This window comes from Mercenaria mercenaria, chromosome 16 (genome assembly GCF_021730395.1).
Source record: "Mercenaria mercenaria strain notata chromosome 16, MADL_Memer_1, whole genome shotgun sequence".
Taxonomy (NCBI): Eukaryota; Metazoa; Mollusca; class Bivalvia; order Venerida; family Veneridae; genus Mercenaria; species Mercenaria mercenaria.
In genome coordinates this window covers 48,852,725-48,873,369 of record NC_069376.1, presented here as the reverse complement: position 1 = coordinate 48,873,369, position 20,645 = coordinate 48,852,725, and the positions used below count along the sequence as shown (strand labels likewise).

Genomic DNA, 20,645 nt, shown 5'->3' with positions numbered 1-20,645 from the left:
TAATGTTCGTTCGATATGTTGCGAGCAGCGTCCCAGATCTCGTGCAAACTTACTGTTCGTTGTAATTCTGGCGCCTACAGCTTTCTGTAACCATAGCAACTGCATAAAATGCTTTGAAGTTGATTCTCTCAGATGTATGAATAATTTTGCTCTATAACTATCCTATATTACCACAGAAGAGACTGTGTCTCATTCTCTATATGTGAGTCGTCATGCGAAAAAGATCATTTTGTGTGTGTGTGTGTGTGTGTGTGTGTGTGTGTGTGTGTGTGTTTTTTTTTTTTTTTTTTCAATATGCAAGGTTTGAGCGGCCCCACAAATCGGATGTGGGACTGGGGTCACGGCCATACCTTCTCATGTGATAAGTATCCAGATTTCATCATAATCGAGCTAAAATAAATTGACAAATAAAACATTTGACATTTTAATGATGATAATTCTCACCAGTAATAACAATATTATGTACTTGCATCATTATCACCATCATAGTCATCATCATTTTCCACATCATCAGCACAGTCGCTATTATATCATCCATCATCATCGCCACAATCGCCGTCATCATAATAATTATCATCATCATCATCATCATCATTATTAGCATCATCATAAACATCATCCTCGCCATCATCGACATCATCATCCCCACAATCATCGCCTCCGTCATTATCAGCATCACCACTACTACCATCATCGTGTAGTAAAAGAGATAAAACCCTTTGCTTCTCGGTACAATATGCAGCTGTTATACAATGACCTAACATTTAAATAAAATATGATAAACCATGACAAATTATGCATGCGCATCCACGAAACGAAGACAAGCCAGACAAAACAACTGTATAAGTTAATGAAATTTAAATCTTATTTAATTTTAAATTTATTCGCAGCTCTTAATTTTTGAAGTGAAAACTCGATTTTGTTTACTTCAGACAGTACATAAGTTTACTACAGACAGTAGATTTACTGTTTTGAAAATTTGTTATAAACTAGGTTACAGGAACAGTTGTTTCAAGCATATTGTATGAATGACCCGGTCGCATATTCGCGTATTTACAGTATCATGCCCCAGTTATTCTGCAGCTTAATCTCCAATCGAACATGGAAGTTGAAGTTACGCACACAGTGAGAGAAATACGGGATAAACCCTTACTGTTAAAAGTAGGGTTTGCTATTGTTCTTATAGATGTTATAGTTTTATGTGCCGGATTATTTACACCGTTCTGGAGTAGAACTGACCAAATTGGACCCGGGCATGAAGGGTTGTGGGCGGGCTGCTACAAGTCGGAGTGTTGGAATATATACGATTTTGCACCGTTACCAAGTACGACCACTTTTATTTCTGTTTGAAAAAAAAAACTACTTTGTTTAGGCTCTCATGAGTTGTCTTTCTTGTTATAAATATTCTCTCGGTTGACTTTTTTTCCAAATTTTGTTTACCTGGCGAAACATTTTCTTATCACGCGATTGTTCGTAATAGCGAGTAAGATATGAAACAGAAAATGGCAAAGATGTTCCCGTTTGTGAAGAAAGCACCAAATTTTGCATGAAATTACTTTAAGGTATCCCAAATCCTACTAGAGGAGGAGACACGCTATATCTGCCCTGGAACCTCCTTTTAAATCAGTTTAAAAAGGGGAGGTAAAAACGTCTTGAAAAAAATATTCTTTCCTTTTCAATTGAAATTTATCTATAAAGTAATGTTTTATATGGTCTAAACATGGATAACGTATCACTAGCATAGATAAACAACCATTTGTATTGACAAATATACACAGTTTACTACAAAATACTCTTATTTATTAAGATACCTACTAAAAAGGGAGGTAATCGTATTTTACTGTATGTTTAATTTCAAAACTGCGTGTAAAAAGATGTTTCTTAAGAAGAAAGCATGAAAGTTTGTATTTAAGTATTATAAAGTATACTGGATCAGAAATGGACTACATATACGATTTGTTGGCTTGAATAGACCAAAACATGAGGCCCCAATGGGGAACTACCTTTTATTTATATCAATTAAATATATCTTGAACAATTTCAAAAATATTAATTCATTATCTTAACCAGTTATAACCCTTGACACAAAACATATTCAGTTACATTTTATACACATTCAATATACATGACTCAGGAAAATAATATGAGGTCCTTAAAGGGGAAATTGTTAAAAATCACATTTTAAGGGCAAATTAATTTCTTTCAATCGTTATAACGGGTTTTTTCATCCTTATATAACAGAGGCCAGCAAAAGCCTCTTTCCAACCCAGTACTATACTATTTTTGTATCATTACATAACAGTATACGACATAATAATGTTCTCAAATCAAATGACTCATCCAGAGACCCATAAAACAAAAGAAACTGATATTTACACACTTTTAATAGATATCTAAGAATTGTAATAGGTTTCACAGTATTTCTCTAATACATTTGTTTGACAAATTTATATTTCTTATACATGAATGTGTTATTGCACTAGCATTTAATTGGTTCTACGAAGTGTACAGAGTAATGAAAGTCAAGTGCTTTTTTCAGCACTCATAATATTCTTTAAGAAAATATAAAAATGTAAGCTACAGACATTTAAAACGGGTCCTGCTCTGTGCTGTAGTCATTTGAAATTTGTCAATTTTATCTAGAATAAAGAAGGCCACTATTTAGTATGTTCATACCTTAATGTCTCTCCCCAAACATGGCTTCATATATAAATATAACAAATGTGAACATCAGGTAATTTGGATGTTTTCATGCTGTCTATTTCCTTTAGAAACTAGAATTTTATCTGGCACCATTTACTGACTTACAGTTTTATACCTTTGTTTATAACATGACCATGTTGTATTGTTCCAAAAGTTTGAAGTCACAACATGTGGTGCACTAACTGATATGCGACATGGTACATATTTGTTTGCCGCAGATGCATAAGAACAAAACCACAAAGGGATAATGTCACGAGCAACCAACACTGATTTCTAAAGTAAAACAGTTTGCTAGTTGTTAGCTGTAGCTTCATTTGGCCGTTCCAAACTGTTTTTTGGCATAAAATCAAGGACAAAAATCCAACAGGAAAAGACACATCAAAGAACGTAGACTTAAGGCTAACATTCTTTATAATGCATTATCTTGTTGTGATACTGTTTCACTATGTTTGCAAGGCATAGGATATCATTACTTATGGTTATACCGTGTTAAAAGATTCAAGAAGCGCACATGACAACTGGAAGGATAGGTTGTTCTATCATGCAAAGAAATATCAAAATGAGGACAGAGAGTATATTTTCTTAAGCGATTAGACGGATTGAAATCAACCCCCTAATAGATATTCACGTATGTAGCAAATAACATTGTATCAAGCAGGTTGTAAACAGGCATTTATAGCATACATAGACATTGCTAATCCTGTCAACTGGAAATGGTCATGAGAACTGGTACTTGGCTTTGACTATGTAATACGCTTCACAATTAGCTGCTATAAGTTGGAGGAAGCTCATCAGTGTAACTACAAGAATACATACAAAGGCAGATATAAATGTATCAAGCCAATCGTGTGTATTATTTGGAGACCTTTGTGCTAGAGAGTGAAATACTGGCAAGCCTAAAAGTTGTTTGTTAAGGGTAACCTGATCGTAACTTCTCTTTCAACTTTTTTAAGTTTGCGAAAAATGCTTGGGACATTACCCTAAACAAGCAATTATTCTAGGACTTATAATTGCGCAACTGAGAGATATTCCTAACACTGTATTGGAAAAAGAGCATAATATATCAGCTATGATTATAACTAGGATGGATGCAGTGGTCATTTTACCCGTGCTGAATGAGCTCCATCGGCTATTATACCCAACTCTGACCCACAAGTACAATTTTCTGAATGATCATTTCTTTATCAGATACATGATATCATTATGTAGGCCGATTTGGAACCTAAGACAGAAAGTACACTGTTTCGTAATTTGTCCGCAAAAGCCTTAATATGCAAGACAGCTGTAGATCAGTATATTTTAAGGAGACATTGTTTATAAACTATTCGATTAATCTTTACCTTCAAAAATTTATATCCAACTCTATTTGGCATGACTTTCTTTATTTCTGTATCGTATTTTCATCTCAAACAAGTTTTTATATGTAACTATTTGCGTTCTTGGGATGTCTGCAGTAAATCACTGCACTTTAGAAATGTTTATAGTTATAAGCTCTGTGGAGGGGTTCAGTGAGAGAGACCATCTAGGGGTAAATGTGCTGTCAGATCAATAGGAATGTCGATGGTTCAAACCGTACAAAGGTTAATCTATCATACAATACCAGTAATGTTTTCAAGAAAGCGGAATTTAGATTGATTCTAAAACTCGAAATCTTAATCAAATTCAAATAAATTAGTATTACTGAATATAGTATAAATTAGCAATAATAAATACAACAATACATTTAGTTCACATTCCATTTTCTTTTGTTGTAAAAAAAGCATTAGTATTATCGTATGCTTTATCTTGAAGTCATTAATGTCTTGAAAAACATATAAATTATGTTTTGTATAATACGTTTTACATGAATTTAAATTAGATATTGAAATAAAAGAAAAACACAAAATACCCCTTTCTTTAGCTGCTCTTTTGAATGCTTGATAATAATATTCATAGTGAAATCGAACTATTGGTATCCCATGTACAGTATAAGAATTATACAATCGATTATATGAATTACAGTATGAACGTATATGTGAGCTTGTTTTATAAAGTACCCTTAATGAACCTCAAAATGTAAAGAATGTTCAAATAATATTTTGATATAATTAAATACTAAAATTAGTTTTGTTTACCTGAGTGATATGATATTCACACTTAAAAATAAAGTCATCCCATAAATAAATTTTTTTAAACAATTTCCCCCCTTTTAGGGCCTCATCTATGTCATTAACTTCAGTGTCCGATATATACAATGTGTATAAAATGTAACTAAATAAATATTATGTCACTAATAGTTACTTATTTAGGTTATAAATTAACCTTTTGGACATTGTTTTCAAAAATATATGATTAAAATAAATAAAATATGGGTCCCTTTTTCGGGCCTCATTTTAAGCTAATTGTGGTTAGCGAGCTGCGTGTCTCCTCCTTTTTTTGGAATCAGCATACTTCAAAATAGTTACATACAAAGTTTGGTGCTTTCTTCACAAAAGGAAACATCTTTTTCCTATAACCTACTCACTATAAAATCCTACCTGAGTGTAGAGACCGTACCATAGCTCTTCGCATACTTTGATTTTTCAAACTAAAGTGATTTTTACAAGTGCACCGGTTACGATAAAAATGTAAACAACGGACTCTGTCTATGAAACTTTGAAATCAATGAATGACAGTCGATCTTAGTCATAATACTGATTGACAGTGAATGCTAATGACTCCATGTGTTGCAGAAAGGTATTTAGTTTGTAACTGTAATTTCCCATCAATTGAAATCCTCTCTAAACTGGTAAAATAATTACTTATATTTGGACAAATCTTATCGTCTTTGCCGTTCGGCAGCTGCAAAAAGGGCAAATATAAAAGATTCAGTGTAAGTAATATTTCACTGGTATTGCCAGTTAGTAAGTTCATACTCTGAACAACACGTCAGAGAAATCTGAGCAGATTTGACCAATTATGACGTTGGCAGCATTAGATTATATTTTTTCTTTACACAAAAATTGCCGTAAGGTAACAAAGCGAATACGCCGATAATCCAGAGTTCACCGATAATTGATCCAGTTCACGCAATGTAATCCAGCAATTAAACTGCATAGCTATTAGCTACTACTATTATAGGGAAGTGGTAGAGTGTCTGCCTTAGGTGTGAGAGGTCCTGGGTTCGAGTCCCAGTTAGAGCTTAACTATTTAGATTCTGCTAAAGCATAGTTTTGCTGTTAATAGAATGTTCCAGATGTTCTAAATTTTTAACACACAGTATCATGGATCAGTATTTAGCAATCCAGATCAAAGTTGAATGTTAAATCAAATGCACCCAATTAGAAAATATTGACTATATTATGTCCCTTTGATGTTTATGCTCTCCATGTTCAAGAAGAGTTACATTTCCTTGATCACAATTTTAGTTATCATGAAAATATTAAATGCTCATAACTCCGCACTTCTGGTTAAAATATTGTCTATATTTCTGTTTTTGAGAAATATATGGACATTTGTCTTCATTTCAAAGCTTTTTTAACTTCAAACCTATGATTTGAAAAACTTAGGTACTATCTCTACTGAGTGAAATTAAACCGCGCGATATTAAGGTTTCCTTTTAACGACATAAGATGTAAAGAAATATATTTCGTTCAAATAAATTAAGATTGCGTTATATCGAAGTCCTATTTCATTTGGAGTTAACATTAATTCTTTATAACGAGATATTAATCCGTTCTTTCATTATCGAAAATATGTTTAAACGAAGTATGAAACTACATACAGTGTTTATAGTGAAATAAAAAGTGCATTGAGTATGCTACTAAGATGCTAAGGGGATATCCATAAAATACACCTTAACAGAGAAATCATATTATTACTACTTATATGTTATAAATTACTACTTATATGTTATACTTATACTACTTATATGTTATAAATTACTGCTTATATGTTATACTTATACTACTTATATGTAAAAATTACTGCTTATATGTTATACTTATACTACTTATATGTTATAAATTACTACTTATATGTTATACTTATACTACTTATATGTTATAAATTACTGCTTATATGTTATACTTATACTACTTATATGTTATAAATTACTGCTTATATGTTATACTACTTATATGTTATACTTATACTACTTATATGTTATAGATTACTGCTTATATGTTATACTTATACTACTTATATGTTATAAATTACTGCTTATATGTTATACTTATACTACTTATATGTTATAAATTACTACTTATATGTTATACTTATACTACTTATATGTTATACTTATACTACTTATATGTTATAAATTACTGCTTATATGTTATACTTATACTACTTATATGTTATAAATTACTGCTTATATGTTATACTTATACTACTTATATGTTATAAATTACTACTTATATGTTATACTTATACTACTTATATGTTATACTTATACTACTTATATGTTATACTTATACTACTTATATGTTATACTTATACTACTTATATGTTATACTTATACTACTTATATGTTATAAATTACTGCTTATATGTTATACTTATACTACTTATATGTTATAAATTACTACTTATATGTTATACTTATTACTACTTATATGTTATACTTATAACTACATTATATTGTTATACTTATACTACTTATATGTTTATAAATTACTGCTTATATGTTATACTTATACTACTTATATGTTATAAATTACTGCTTATATGTTTACTTTTTTAACCATTTAACATATTCGTATTTAATTACTTTCTTATTTCCCCTGAAGAAGTAGTCTGTGTTCAGACCCTGTGTTTTATTCACAGGAGATAACAAGTAGATACTCAGTGCCAAGACTGATGAAGTCAGAATATTTAACAGAATTATTTTTTCTAAAAAAAAAAGATTATCTAGTACTGAAGAAGTAGCATTTCGCCGAAATCAAGGCTCGTAAGATCTTCGGATAAGCTTAATGGATGCCAGCATCGATTCGCTATGAATCAATCTGTGTCCTTCGATGTGAAGTTATATGAATGATGAAGATGTTTGTCTTATTTGGCGTGCTCTGTCACACTTCATTCGGATATATATAGCTCCCCGGAGACTCGCAGCACGTTGTCATATTAGTCCTGAATATAAGACCTGACATAACTCATATCATTTTAATTAATTACATTTTTTTTTATTTTCCATATTATGCCAGCTTTGATAGTAAAAATGTAAAATGTCAATATATTGAATGTTGAAGATCAAATGACAACTTTTTTCACGTCAAATTATTTGGACTAGTTTTCATATATAGCTCCCCTATAGAAGCAGCAGTAAACGAACGCAAGCATGTGCAGATCCGAATATGACTCCCCTAGTATATTTACTATTACAGTAATGTAAGATTGATACAAAAAATGAGTATGTAGCAGAGTGTATGTAGGACATATAATTTTATCCCCCTCCTTAGGAAAGAGGAGGAGATATATAGATTTTCTCCTCCGCCCGTCCGTGCGTACGAATGAGCAAGAGAGCGAGGGCCCGTAGATGCGTATGTCCCGAAAATGGATACCTTTTTATTGAGAATCACAAACTTTTACAAAAGTTTGCAGGCTGATCTTGGTCTGCACTGGTCGCAAAGGCTGAATCAATTGCCACCAACAGGCTAAAGGTTAAGCATCCGTTCTTTCTTGTTTTTTATCATTGTCATCCCTAGACCGGTGAGCTTGTAAATGGTTACAAGGTATTAAATGCCTCCGCTACTATTTTCTATGTAAAAATAGCTATGCACAACATGTTTTTATCACCATTTTCAGCCATTCACTTCTTGCGAAACTACCCCTATCTTGAAGATCTGTTTGTAGACAACTAATAATATCAAAGCATAATGCAATGAAACCATAGTCACCTAGCTGAATGAGACACGTGATGATAACTCTAATATTGCGTAGGTAGACATCAGGAGATACCTATTTTCGCTTTATTTTTACTAAACAGCTTCGACACAAATTTGGAAGCATAATTGTTCCTTCTCAAGAGAAGGAACACTTATGGTGAACATTTCACACTTGACTGAAAAGTGTCTTATTTTATGTAAAATTCATTCCACGATTGAAATAATGCCCATTTGGCCCCCGGTTTACGCGCAAATGCGCGAAAAAATGGAAAAATTAGGATCTATTTATTAAGGACTTCTTTCGAAAGCACATTTTTGACCGAATCACTGCAATAACCTCAAAGGAATCCGAATAGCCAGTTGGGCGCCGCCATCTTGGACTCATGTATACTCGTGCACATTCATTACAAATAGCCTCTTTAAGTGAAATACAACTTCGTTACAAGTTAAAGCATACCAAAAGTTCCTTCTAGGGCTCAACTATATAAATATAAAAAGACCATCTTGTAAAATTTTGGTTGCAATGTCTGTTTTATACTGCAAATAATATCAGGTAAGTATTTACGCTAGTTATTTAACATAAACTGTTAAATCCAACAACAAATTAAATATGTTACCTCTTTCAATAGAGTAAATATGGTACTGAGACATTGACCTAGTATTCATGTGTGAATTTGTTACACATAATTAAGAGGGTCACAATGGGGTTTGTTTTTCATATATTAACCATGCATTTGAAGGTAACGATAATATTGGGGGTTGTTTACATTTAAATTTGCTGATATATGTCTATCTGGTGAATGTACATAATGTTATGTTCAGGAGGAAATAAAAGAATCAATTAATCATCATCGGGGTTTAGTATTGTGTAACCCATGGATTCCCCCCAATTGAGAAAGATATAGTTTACGTCACAGGTTATTTCTAAGGTCACGGAGTTTTATTGGCCGGCTTGTAATGACAACAGGCTTTAGGTACCAGTAGCTCAGTCAAGTGTGAATTATTAAACTGGAATATTCCTTCATAATGTAGAATCGAGATGAATAGGTATCATCTAAAAATAGACTTCCGCCTAAAAATCTTGTAGCGCTTTTGTCTTTTTAGCCCACCATCATCAGATGGTGGGCTATTCAAATCACTCTGCGTCCGTGGTCCGTCATCCTTCCGTCCGTCCGTCCGTCCGTCATTCCGTCCGTCCTTCCGTTAACAATTTCTCGTTATCGCATCTCCTCAGAAACTACCAGGGGGATTTTGACCAAACTTTGTCAGAATGATGTATTGGTACTCTAGTTGTGTCCCCCTGAAAATCAGACTGGTTCAACAAATTTTTAGTAAGTTATGGCCCTTTGTTTATTTCTATAATTTACATAGATTTATATAGGGAAAAACTTTGAAAATCTTCTTGCCCCAAACCACAGAGCCTAGGGCTTTGATATTTGGTATGAAGCATCATCTAGTGGTCTTCTACCAATATGATTCAAATTATTTCCCTAGGGTGTAATATGGCCCCGCCCCGGGGGTCACATGGTTTATATAGACTTATATAGGGAAAAACTTTGAAAAACCTCTTGTCCAAAACCACAGGGCCTAGGGTTTTGATATTTTGTATGTGACATCATCTAGTGGTCTTCAACTAAGATTTTTCAAATTATCCCCCCTAGGGTCAAATATGGCCCCGCCCGGGGGTCACATGATTTACATAGACTTATATAGGGAAAAACTTTGAAAATCTTCTTGTCCAAACCACAAAGCCTAGGGCTTTGATATTTGTAATGTAGCATCGTCTAGTGGTTCTCTACCAAGTTTCTTAAAATTATCCCCCTAGGGTCAAATATGGCCCCGCCCTGGGGGTCACATGGTTCATATAGACTTATATAGGGAAAAGCTTATAAAAACTTCTTGTCAATAACCTACAACATTCAGATTTGGACCACATGTATGGTTTTGAGTGGCAAGATGAACCTTGACACGAGTTGACCTTGATTTTGACCTAGTGACCTACTTTCACATTCTGTAGCTACAACCTTCAAATTTGGACCACATGCATAGTTTTGTGCACTGAAATAAACTTTGACCTTGACATGACCTAGTGAACCTACTTTCACATTTTGAAGGTAATGCTTCTAATTTTGGACCACATGCATAATGTCGTGTTCCGAAATGAAATTTGACCTTGATTTTGACCCAGTGACCTACTTTCACATTTCTCAAGCTACAGCCTTCAAATTTGGACCACCTGCATGGTAATTGTACCGAAACAAACTTTGACCTTTACATCGACCTAGTGACCTACTTTCACATTTTTGAAGGTACAGTCTTCAAATTTGGACCACATGCATAGTTCTGTATTCCGAAATGAAATTTGACCTTAATTTTGACCTAGTGACCTACTTTTACATTTTCAAGCTACAGCCTTCAAATTTAGACCACATGCATGGTTTTGTGTACCGAAACAAACTTTGACCTTTACATTGACCTAGTGACCTACTTTCACATTTTTAAGGTACAGGCTTCAAATTTGGACCACATGCATAGTTTTGTATTCCGAAATAAAATTTGACCTTGATTTTGACCTATGACCTACTTTCACATTTCTCAAGCTACAGCCTTCAAATTTGGACCACTTGCATAGTTTTGTGTACCGAAATGAACTTTGACCTTGATATTAACCTAGTGACCTACGTTCACATTTTTGAAGGAACAGGCTTCAAATTTGGACCACATGCATAGATTTGTGTTGTGAAGTGAAATTTGACCTTGATTTTGACCTAGTGACCTACTTTCTCATTTCTCAAGCTACAGTCTTCAAATTTTGACCACTTGCATAGTTTTGTGTACCGAAATAAACTTTAACCTTAAGATTGACCTAGTGACCTACTTTCAAATTTCTCAAACTACAGTCTTCAAAATTGATGCACATGCATAGTTTTGTGTAAAAAGAACTTTGTCCTTGAAATTGATCTAGTGTCCTACTTTCACATTTCTCAAGTTACAGCTTTCGAATTTAGACCACATGCACAGTGTTGTGTACGGAAATGAAATTTGACCTTGAGCTAGTCAGTAAGTCTTGAAATTTGGAACACACAAAAATGACACATTGGTGGGCGCCAAGATCACTCTGTGATCTCTTGTTATTCATCGTATCATACTCAACTATTTCATTTTGACGTTAAGCATTAGTAATTTACTATCAAAACATACTGTAATTCGAGATTTTCTCGCTGTCGTTTTAGACATCTGTAACATGATGCTAAAACAGGTCCTTTAAAACGAATATTAATTTTAATATGTGCTAGAAGGAACCTTTTGGTAAGCTAAACCTTGTTATAATTTAGCTTAAATATCATCCATAGCCATTCCCCAACTAAGCATCAATAAAGCTTACAACTGGCATGGATGGATTATATTCGAGCGGACCACAGAGGCATATCCGGCAAATTACTACCTTCGTATTAATTAAAGGTTTTTATGTCTGAACTAATGTACTGAATATTGTTTACAATTAAAATTTGCCCGCTGCATTTAACCCAAATAGGACTCTACTTAAAAGGGGTGCTTACCAAAAATATACTAATTGAATGGCGAACAATTTAGATTGATCAGGCTAATCATGATCTGGTTAACCAATAAGAGTTGTGTATGTTTCGGTGGAAGTATGTGTGTGCGGATATGTGGATGTTCTGGTGGATGAAAGTATAAATGCCTCGCAGAACGGACAAACAAACGGATTTTCATACGATTCTTACTTAAAATGTTGCTCATTTATTTAAAAAAAAAAACTTGGAATGACTACATTTGTTTATGTTAGGCCATACCTCCTACCTCATATTGAACGAGAATCAAATGGACGAACGGATGCTTTGAAAGATGCATGAGTTCGTGGGCGGATGGATTAGATGCGACGAATGCTAAAATGAGCCGTGCCATGGGAAAACCAACATAGTGGCTTTGCGACCAGCATGGATCCAGACCAGCCTGCGCATCCGCGCAGTCTGGTCAGGATCCATGCTGTTCGCTAACGGTTTCTCTTATTGTAGTAGGCTTTAAAAGCGAACAGCATGGATCCTGACCAGACTGCGCGGATGCGCAGGGTGGTCTGGATCCATGCTGGTCGCAAAGCCACTATGTTGGTTTTCTCATGGCGCGGCTCAAATAAAGACTCGAACGTTAAGCATTACATGTTATTTACATCATTCTTCGTTTGAATAGATCACTTTTAAGTCAAAGAAATTAACTATACAATGACAAACAACAGAGATTCAGGTCGATACAGATGAGAAAATGGATAATATATCTCCTAGCAACGCTAAAGCGTAACAAGATGAAACTGCCGACATACAAAGACTATATTTTTTCGCAAATAAAAAAGGTCTCCGGATAAGTACATACATTTTTACTCGGTAGAAAGTTCACTGTACGAAAACCATTGTTCTCATTCGGCTGTCTATTTTGCGAACAGAACCTATTTTTCCAAAATACAAAAAAAAAAGTCGAGTGGAAAACTTGCAAATGTCCATAAAGTAAAGAGACCTATCAATAATCGGTCATTATTGACAACAAAAACACCCATAAGTAAATAGGTAATTGTCACTAGCTGTCAACACTACGCATTTTTCTATGAATGTCATACTTGTACTAAGGCCAGGCCCATTACACTGAATACGAGGTCATGTTAAGTGACTCGAAAATTTGTGTGCGCCGCGGGCGAAACGAAACACGTTACTACGGTTCCCAGTTTTGGTGCGCTCATGTAATAAATAAGCTGTAATATTTTGTTGTCTAGGAACCATTCAGGTCACAGGTCATGTTTGTTACTTATTGACGTTTATAGAACGGAGAACAACGTTAACGTATTATTTCTAATTGATCTTTCTTGTTCATTACAAATAGATAGGACTTTTTTGTAAACTGGACATGTCTTGTGCTATAATTTGTGCTTGCTATATCGGAAATACCACATAAATTGTCTTTTACTTACACTGACCGTTTTCGGGAAATAATTGAACTCGACCAGATATACATTTATTTTGCTTTACTTGTTGACGGGATTTTGATTTACTTCCAAAATATTTTAGTTTTGTTAAATTTCAAAAAAAGTTTCTTATCTAAGTTATGTCTGTGGAAGTATTTGGATACTGAATTGAAAAGGGCACATTTTAAATATCAACGTGGTATTTTCGAAATTAAGCAAGCATAAATTGTGTTTATACTTAAATTCTATATTTAGAAAAAAAGGGGGTCTTCAGCATGGGTGAACCAAATAAAAATCTGAACAAAGTGATAATTGTAACTTTCATGATTGGGATGATTTTATTCATCACCGGATACGCTACGGATTATTGGACGGATACGGACTTTAGCCACAACGGTCTGTGGCGACACTGTACACTGGATATCTGCACGGAAGGGGGCTTCTCAGACGTATTCAACGTCTTGAAAGATGATAATTTAAGTATGTCTTCCTATTTAAGGACAAATGATTATATTAATTTTCCTTTAATAGATTTTTCGGCGATACCTCTACTAGGGTCCATGGTTTTAAATGTACAATGGTGATCAAAGCCATTCCATATGAAAAACAAATTTATAGCGTACCAAATTTTGATAAGGAAAATTTCAAAGGAAAGAATATTCATAAAAATTATATAGACTGAAATATAAGACTTGCAGTTTGAGCATATTGGCACTTGCATCTAGTATACATTGTTTTCTTGTTAGATGTTATTAATTATTTCTCCCTTCCCGAAAACTAACGCAACATGGAATTTCCTTTTCTGAAATTTGCTCTGGTTTTTACACGAGCAGGTAGTTCTAAGTACATCGCATGCCAATTAAAATGCTCAGTCGCCCTGAAACGTATACTTAATTTGAGAAAGCAGTCAATAGAATATAAGCTTTTTTCGAGTTTATGTGGCTGTGTTGTATACAATCTCGGCTTGAATTCAGAAGAGTAAAAGAACGTGTAAGCAAAATAAATGTTTATCTGAAGAATTCAAAATAAGAAAGAAAAGAAGTGACGGAGAAACTGACACTGAAGTTCGAGAAACTGATCGCGATAAAGAGCGGGAGAGAGAAAACGATCGTGAACGCAATAGTCCGGAACAAGACGAGAGGGAGACTAAAATCCGTACTCAGAAAGTAGTTGTTCATCATGTACACCGTAATCCAATACAGGAAGTTCGCGAGGACCATGGAGTTCTCGTGAACACTAATATAGAAAACAATGAAGAGCAGGTTGAAAAAATTGAAGGTATTTTTGCACTGGGTGATTAAGAAGGAAGAGATGCCTTGTTTAAAAATGATTATTCACACGGCTCTTTTGTCCGTTCGTTCTTTCTTTCTGTATGTCTTTCTTTCTTTTTTACACGTGCTCGCTTTCTTATTCATTGTTTTGCTGTTCTTGAATTTTATATGTTTCTTCCTTATTAAGTTTCTTTTTACATTCTATGTTTGCTTCTTTCTTTTTTCTCTTTTCTTTCTTTCTTTCTCTGTTCACTCATTGATCCATTAATATAAAACATAAACGCTGTACTAGATAGAAAGAATTCGACATTTTCACTATTATTTTTGACAAATTCATTAACTTGACAGTTTCATTAACTTCATCATGTTCATGTGTGAACTATAAACGTTGCTACAATGCCGTTGGCGTATGATATATTTTGATCAAAGACAACATGTTGTTGGGAGTAACTTTTTGTATTGCCTTTGGAAAAGTTACATACGCGTGCCGCCCTTTTTGTACACTTAACTTTATGTTTTTGACATTCCTTTGTCATATAAGTAATAAATATTACTTTATTTCTTTGTCATAAATTCATGTCTTTTAATTTCGGTTCAATTTTTTCTGGTTTGTTTCATTGAGTTCATTTTAATGCGGTTATGTTATGAGGTGACTAATAATAAATCACTGTTCATTCGTGTGGAGGTGGGCCGCTATGACATTTACAATCGTTGTTGTCAGTACTTTTCAGTTATCGAGAAATCTTTCCCATGTCACAATTTCATCTAAGGATACCACCGAAGAGGCCATATCGTATCAATTTTTTTCAGTATCATTAATAATGTATGTCAAAACGAGGCTAGAATTTTTCCATTCGGGAAATTTTTTTTCGTTCCCTCTTCAGTATTAAAATAGGGGAAAAGCAATGGGTAGTAGGGAAAAAAGATGCAAGATGAAAGGTACATAACTCGCTTTCGTTCTCAGTGTTTCCTTGGGTTTAATTACCTCTAAGCGGTTGAACACCACTAAATCAGACTATTTGGTTTTTTCTTGTGGAATCCACTTAAAGATGTTTTTCACACCTACTTCTAGCGGACAGATTTTTCTATAACTTTGAATATTTATAGATTGATGTATCACAAGTTAAAATAAAAATGATAGGTACCCGTGCTTCTTTTTTCAATATTCAAAGTCTATTGCGAACATCAAATTGATATTTTGGCAGAAGAAACAATACATACATGTCATAATAAAACAAGTGCAAACAGCTATTTACTTAAAATTCACTCTGGTGTTACTGTTTTTGCCTACCTCTTAACTCCCTGAGGCCGATATCATAATATACGTGCTGCGGCGAGATAAGAATTACCACCTGACGTCGAAGAATTATCTGATCTTATAATAATCACACTCGCATGCAGTCAATTGAAATCATACATGGAAATATTATTAACATGGATGTAAATCAAACTATACTTATAAAATCTTCCAAGTTTTAACAAATATTTATATATATCCACTTTCTTCCGTAACTTATATCCAAATAGAATACAAAATGTAATAATTTCACTTCAAAACATTCACCATTTTTACACACCTGTTGCGTTTAATAAATATTTGAACATTTCCGATTTTATTACTTTTTTTCTCATGTAAACACATTAAATTACAATAAATATAAATGCATTTGCAATTGTATTTACATCAGCATTACTTAAAATTAACACCCTTTTTTGAGGGAATATCGATGGTTTGTTTTGATGTATGATGAATTTCTAAACATGTACACAAACGTTGTGTGACACGCATTGAGACAGTTAAGTTGTAATATTTACACCCATCCTTGAAGAATTATTAAATTTACAAAAACCGTTTACTTACAAACATTGTTGTGTATGAAACATGTTTTGCTGTGTTATTTTTAACCATTTTAATTTAATGCGATGTAAGTGTACGAATATTTAATCTTTTAAAATACTGTATGAACGAAACACAGCGTAGTTTGTCTTTTTTATTTCCTTTACTGCATATTTACAAAAATTTATTTTAACAAGGAAACTAATTATAAGCATAATTAATTATTATAACATCTAAGAAATAATAGCCGGTATGCAAAATAATTTTGCTTTTATCAGGATTATCAAAATTAACAAGTACGTGACGCAATCAGCATGAGTTCGGTGCCGCGACTATACTCGTCAATCGCCGCCCTGGGGAGTCCTAATAACGCGCGTATAGTCGGATATCAACGCTACAGGGGTAGAAAATATAGTGCCTTTAGTCGCATTTCGGCCCCAATGAGTTAATGAAACCACTATAACTATGCATAAAATGTCCACACATAGATATATTAACACAGAAAAAATACTCTTGAGAGATGTCGAAAGTATCTGAAACTGAGAAAAACGCAAAAGTTTTTCTAAAGATACGAAAAATCTGAGACTTTGGACTCCTCGTGTAGCGTAACATTAAATGCTTTGGTTATGAGAGTTTATTTAAGTTTTGCATTTCATTTAGCATTGACCTTGTCGTTGTTGTCCACTACAGGCAACTAGAATGAATGGTTCACGACTGTTTTCTTTTGACGTTTTCGTCACGTAAAGGCGCGGACCTCCTGGTGTTTCCTTCGGGCCAAATTTTGTTATCTTTGCATGTCATGGCCATAATTTGTTGGGTATTTTTTCAAGCCGACTACAGAGAAACTTGTTTGGAGTGTTAAAGAAGATTTTTTTTTCAATTTTCTGATGGACTGATATATTGTGATGTGAATTTAAATGCTTTGTTTAAAATTACTTTTTAACCAAACGAAAGACCATTGTTTACCTCAAACAGTTATGTGTTTTCCTTCAAGGACATCTTTCACATCCTACTTGTAAATACCAAAGCAAGTGCGTTAATTCGGAAGTTATCTCAAAACCTTTTTTAAACATAAATATCTTTGACATTCATCCAAGTGAAAAAAAAAATATTGATGTTTTATGTGTGTATCATTTTTAATGCGATGAGCAACAAAACATCGCTATTTGCTGGATAATGTTTAATTCTACTTGTTCGGATTAATAGTTTTCATTTTTCCAAAACTGTTGTCCGAATGATCAAAATATATGTGGTTGGAATTTCTTTATTTTTTAAGGATAAAAACAAAAATTAAACATTATAAGTTTATTAATCTCAACATGATTGATTGAAAATATCCTTCTTTTAAAATTATAATATTCAGTGCAATTTTTTTTTATCGATTCATATTAAACGTTCTCATTTTCATATCTCAACGCCTATAAATAAACTCATTCGGCAAACACGAAATATCTGTCAAAGTTAATTTCTCACCCGACTAGATAACGATGTTCATCCACTGTTTCTGCCCAGCAGATTACTGATAAGCAATCGAAGACATTTGCTTTGGCTTACATACTGTTTACCACTATATTCACGTTTGTTTTCTACTTTCTTTTTTTATCTTCAAATGTTTTTGTTATGTTACACCTAGGCGGAATAGCATAAACTTTGGATATTTTACATTCTTGTGAAGTTCGAGAAAAAATCAAAATTGCAGATTTGTGTAACGAAGTTATGTAGACGTGCAATATCTATTTCTGTATGCAGACAGGTGCGAGAGCGAATTGAATTAGGCAATAACACTATCTATAGCATCATTTAATTTTTCATTCCACTTATATGTGAAATCTCTTGATTGAATTTCAAGAAATCAGTATTAGCAGGATTTAGTAGTACGTTTCCTGTCTCTTTTTCTAGTTTGACTGAAATTCGGCTTATATTTTCTATTGATACCTGATGATTACAGATGTTAGTCAACGAAGGAATTATATTACGATGGTTTTACCTTAGCTACTATATGTCGCCTGTGCATTGAAATCTTTGATGGATTTTAAACTTAAATTGAATAAAGTGCGATCTTGAGTTTAGTTTGACAGAATAAGTATTTAAGGATGTTATAACATTGTGAAGTGATAGAAATATTATATGATTATAAAGCATCCGGAAATACCAGGAATTCTTACGCAAAACGGACTAACGTACCTTAACTGTTCAGAAGATATCCGAAAAGACTTAAACTTACTTCCGGCAAACGGATAATTAACGAACGATAATTATTGTGCCGAAATACAAAAAAAAACCTTACCATACCGTGAACCGTGTGTGGAGGAAAAGATTGCTTATATAAATTTTAATTCCACTTGTGAAAATCATTCCAAAAAGCAAGAACAATGGAAACTGGCTACAAAGCTGCAAGTTTATTATCAAAGATTGTCCTTGGACTGATTATAATAGCTTTTATATTAGATATGATCGGGTTTTACACGACTAACTGGTCTACCATAGAGTACATAGATCCGTTTAGGATAACTGAAAGACTCCGTGTTGAGGAATACATAGGACTCTGGAAACATTGCATTGTTACCCGTTATATGGCAAAATGCAGTAATTTTAAAAATTATGGAAGTAAGTATCTGTATTAACGTGTACACGTGTACCCGTGCATGATGTTATGAGAACTAAGATTGTCACAAAAATAGAGCGAAAAATAGCAAAATAATCCTTACATACAAATGTACAATTTATTCTTAAAGTTATTATGTTGATTCCTGTAGGTAATAGTTTGAAAATACGTGTATGATTCCAATACGTGTATATTTACGTACACGTGTAGCAAACACATATGACTATATGTTTATATGTAAGCACCTGTTAATACCGGGGAATCAATCAATATTTAGTTGAGGATTTTTACGAACGTGGTCGTCTATATTTTTCGTAAATCAAAACTTTCTTTTTTTTCAGAATATATTACGAAAATTTACACGTACGAATACGCCTACACTTATTAAATCTAAACCCTTCTGGTGAATGTGATTGTTTCTGGGTTTTTTTTTCACTGTTTTGAGTTGTAACATCATAATGTTAATAGCAGTAGGTGTTTAACATGTACAATAACACTTCACAATTCATCCGAAACACTCGTAACATAAACACAAGCTGAACGTTTGGCTCGATCTATCATTATGTTTATGCTTTATGTCATAACTGATATGCCGGGCCAGGTTGACTCCTCGCTCAAATATTTACAGTGGAAAATCCTGTGTACTCATATAACTACCTGATTGCCTGACTCAGCCAAATATTTCTCAATCACTGGCATCTATTCGTAACCATGGCAACGGCTTGGAACATATCCAGTATCAAAGATTAGTAAAACAGATTTTTTATGAGAAAAAGTAGTCAAGGTTATGATTAGGAGAGATCTGCCAGTAGATGGTACCAGACGTACCTTGACATAGTGTTCAACGTAATATGAGCCGCGCCATGTGAAAACCAACATAGTGGCTTTGCGAAAAGCATTGATCCAGACCAGCCTGCGCATCCATGCTGTTCGCTAACGGTTTCTCTAATTGCAATAGGCTTTGACAGCGAACAGCATGGATCCTGAACAGACTGCGCGGATGCGCAGGCTGGTCTGGATCCATGCTGGTCGCAAAGCCACTATGTTGGTTTTCTCATGGCGCGGCTCAAATATCATTTCAAGACATGACATTAGCAAGCTCCTGTGTGTTGTTGTTGTTGTTGCATTGTTTCTCGCCCCAGGATTAATTCTTGTTCTCAATTTTTGATAACCCTGTGTGATAGGAGATTTTGTTCTTGTTAGATAGAAATCTTGTTTGCCAAAAAAGCAAATTCTTGCATTCCTATGACCGTGGGAGAACAGGGATAAGTGTAAGTGTCATTATGTGTGTCTGATGTAAATTCATGTTTCGAAAGAAGTGAAACCAAAATATACAGGGTCAGTCGAATTATGTCTTAACTGACAAATGCTCCGACTCCGAAGAATATTCCTGGAGTCGAATTTCTGTAAAGAA

General features: G+C 33.8%; 1 protein-coding gene across 8 annotated transcripts in view; it reads left to right on the top strand.

Moving 5' to 3' along the window:
* Nucleotides 1-20,645, top strand: part of LOC123540326 (uncharacterized) — a 123,755-nt gene that overhangs the window by 95,603 nt on the left and 7,507 nt on the right. The window contains exon 1 of one of the 8 annotated variants that reach the window (XM_045325256.2): nt 1,086-1,324. The exons of 6 other annotated variants lie outside the window; for them this stretch is intronic. In XM_045325256.2, coding sequence (XP_045181191.2) covers nt 1,102-1,324 — 223 coding nt within the window. In that variant the 5' untranslated portion in view covers nt 1,086-1,101. Of the gene's footprint in view, nt 1-1,085; nt 1,325-17,811; nt 19,234-20,645 lie in introns of those variants that run through there. One more of the 8 variants, XM_045325252.2, reaches the window with a different exon arrangement.